Source organism: Sesamum indicum, linkage group LG5 (assembly GCF_000512975.1).
Source record: "Sesamum indicum cultivar Zhongzhi No. 13 linkage group LG5, S_indicum_v1.0, whole genome shotgun sequence".
Taxonomy (NCBI): Eukaryota; Viridiplantae; Streptophyta; class Magnoliopsida; order Lamiales; family Pedaliaceae; genus Sesamum; species Sesamum indicum.
The window spans coordinates 17,413,198-17,416,010 of record NC_026149.1 but is presented as its reverse complement, the minus strand read 5'-3'; the positions used below and the strand labels follow the sequence as shown (position 1 = coordinate 17,416,010).

General features: G+C 41.9%; 1 protein-coding gene across 1 annotated transcript in view; it reads right to left on the bottom strand.

Moving 5' to 3' along the window:
* Positions 1–2,490, bottom strand: part of LOC105162856 — a 10,354-nt gene extending 7,864 nt beyond the window's left edge. Inside the window, exons 1-2 of the mRNA XM_011081009.2 lie at positions 1,998–2,490; positions 1–1,745 (exon numbers count right to left, since the gene is read on the bottom strand). The exon at positions 1–1,745 is cut by the window's left edge and continues 901 nt beyond it. Coding sequence (XP_011079311.1) covers positions 1–1,664 — 1,664 coding nt within the window. The 5' untranslated portion in view covers positions 1,665–1,745; positions 1,998–2,490. The remainder of the gene's footprint in view (positions 1,746–1,997) is intronic.

Sequence of the window (2,813 nt, the reverse complement as noted above, 5' to 3'; positions counted from 1 at the left end):
GACGGATGAACCTGTGATCCAGTTGCTACAGCTTGGTCTTGAAAAACTTGACTACCATAGTCTACCCCAGAACGAGCATAACGCTGATCATCAGGATGGATATAATGTGATTGTACATGGTGTCCATCACATACATTACGGTGCCCCATTGAAATACTCATACCATTTTCCGCAATATAACCATCACCCAACCTTCCAGATACAGATAGGTGTGGTCTTGATTCCTCAGCCCATGGATTTGGCTGATGTGGAGAAACCCATCCCCTTTCATGACCATGGGTCTCAGGGTATATGGACCGCGGATCATTTTGGTCCCTGCAGTAGTATGGAGAGTGCAGGTTTGCATCTGAATTCAACATGTACACTTCCCTGTTCAGGGAGCACTCCGCACAAGAATTAGGGACCTGAAGATATCCGTTCCCCATGTTGGGCGGTTCCAGATGTGGCTGGTCAACAGGCTTCCAAGAAGAATCAGGATAAAGTTGATTTCTTTGAAACGCCATCCGGCAATGCTCGCAATGACTGTTTCCGTTGGACCCTTGCAGTATGTTACCAGGAAAACCGGCCTTTTCATTAACAACAGACCCCGCTGGAACCATGACCACATTGTCTGTGTATTGCGGCGGTTGCTCATATATGCAGTGAGTACCTACTGGCGTTTGGTTGTAATCCTCAGGCATTCTATCAAAACTTCTATCTGAAAAGTCCCCGTATGTAGCTCGATAGCGAGCAGAATCATCGGGCATTCTCTCAAAACCTTTATCTGAAAAGTCCGCATATGGAATTCGATAGCGAGAGGATGAAGGTGAAGTTGGAAATTCAGCAACAGGTCTCTGATCTATGTTTCCATGTTGTCTCGGGGAATAGTAAGCAGGACTCCAAGGGGCCTCCATCTCACTAAACCTTTGAGTAACTGCTTGCTGGAGTTGTCCTGAACCCAGATGAGGAATTGTCAGGTGCCGTAAATTCATCTGAGCCATTGGCAACTCCATGTTCCTCTGGCAATGGAGGCCACCATCTACACTCATCTGGTTGAAGTACTGTTCAGCAGCGTGGACATCATCTAACGACCCCATTACCAGAGACTCACCAGGCTGCTTCCTAAAGTCAGGAGACTCATTAAGGCTGTTCAGGGCATCCACATACCTCCTCTCATTATCCCTTTCATCTCCATCTCCGAAATGTAAAGAACTATCTTGATCAGGATGCGCAAACAAAAATATCCTCAACCTAGTAAACCCATCCCCTGAGCCCAACTTATCGTACTCCTCCATCATATTAGTGACATCGTCGTCATTCACAACAGATACAAGAGCATCAAGATCCTCATCGGGTTGCTGGTATTTCAACACAGTTGCCCCTTCGAAAAGCTCCCTCATCTTCCCCATGAGTTCTTCATAAGTAATATCTCGTGGGACACTCACAATTCGAGTCTCACCTCCAACATATCTAAGCTTCCCATCTTGGGGACGTGGCAATATACTACCTGAAAAGCTACACAAGAATTTTATACGCTGATTTTCATCGTTTGAGCACGAGGCTGAATCTGAGGTCACTGTAGGGCTATCCATCAAGCGCACAGCTAGTTGTTGCTGATCAACAATGGTGTTTTCCCGTTCAAGCTCTACTTTACTCAATTTTTCTGCTCCGTGATTATTACACATTGGATGTTCCCATTGGTTACCAACACCCGTTTGCCCCCATTGCCAATCCCAACTCCTCGTTGAAAACTCAACCTACGCCAACTGTTTACAGTAAAAAGATCAAAACTTCTCCAATCAAGAATTCATCAGAAAACAAGTCAAAAACCTAGTATTCATATTTTAGGTCAAGAAAATATTCCAAAGTTTAAACCATTTCAAATCAATAACCCAAATGCATCACAAAAAAAAGCCAAACTTCTATCGCAGATTGACCGAAAGAACTAAGCTGCAGCCTGATCAAATCCCACAAATTAAAAGCGCATATATACACAAACAAAAGTAACATCAGATTACCTGAGAATGGGGATCCTGACAACACCAGAGCCCTGAATTTTTCTCAAAACCCAAAATTCAAGAAAACCCCAGAAAATCCCCCAAGCCTTACAGATCTCTCATAACCCTTTTCGTATCAAAAACTAAATAATGACAATATTAAAGAAAAAACAAGGGCTGTATACTACTATGCACTCAAAAAAAAAAAAAACACCCGGAAAAATTACAAATAGAAATCAACAAGATTTCAGGCACATAACCGGGTATAACATACAATCATATTAATTTTTTTTAGAAAAAATAAAATAGAAGGAGCTTTCGACGTATTGGCGTTTGGGAGGATGGAGAGTTGCAGAGGAGAGAGGCCATGGCTGGGAGGGGAGGAATGTCTTGGCGTTCGGGGATGGTGGTGTCGCCAGGTAGGGAGACACGTGGCGCCTTTTGAGTTCTTGGAATACAGGCATCAATTTATCTGCTCTAACGGCATATTCTCTCCACGCCCCAAAGCAGGAGCGTGTGCGAAATACTTTTCCTATTTCCTTTCCTTCCTTTTAGGGGGAAAATAAAATTAATAATATCGATAATTTTTTTTAAAATTTAATATAATTATAAATAATTTTTTAGTATTTAAAAAAAATAGTATTCATGTGAATAATTGTGTGTTAAAAGACTTTCATTTACAATGTGATCATGATGCAGCAATTCAGACTACCGTCAAATATATCAATTAAGGGTATTCGTGAACGGCGTACTATTATCTTTACAGGTATCGATTATCCATACTTCTGAAAAAGTGCCTCGTGATCCCTATTTATTCTATTTTGAAAAGTATGAGGA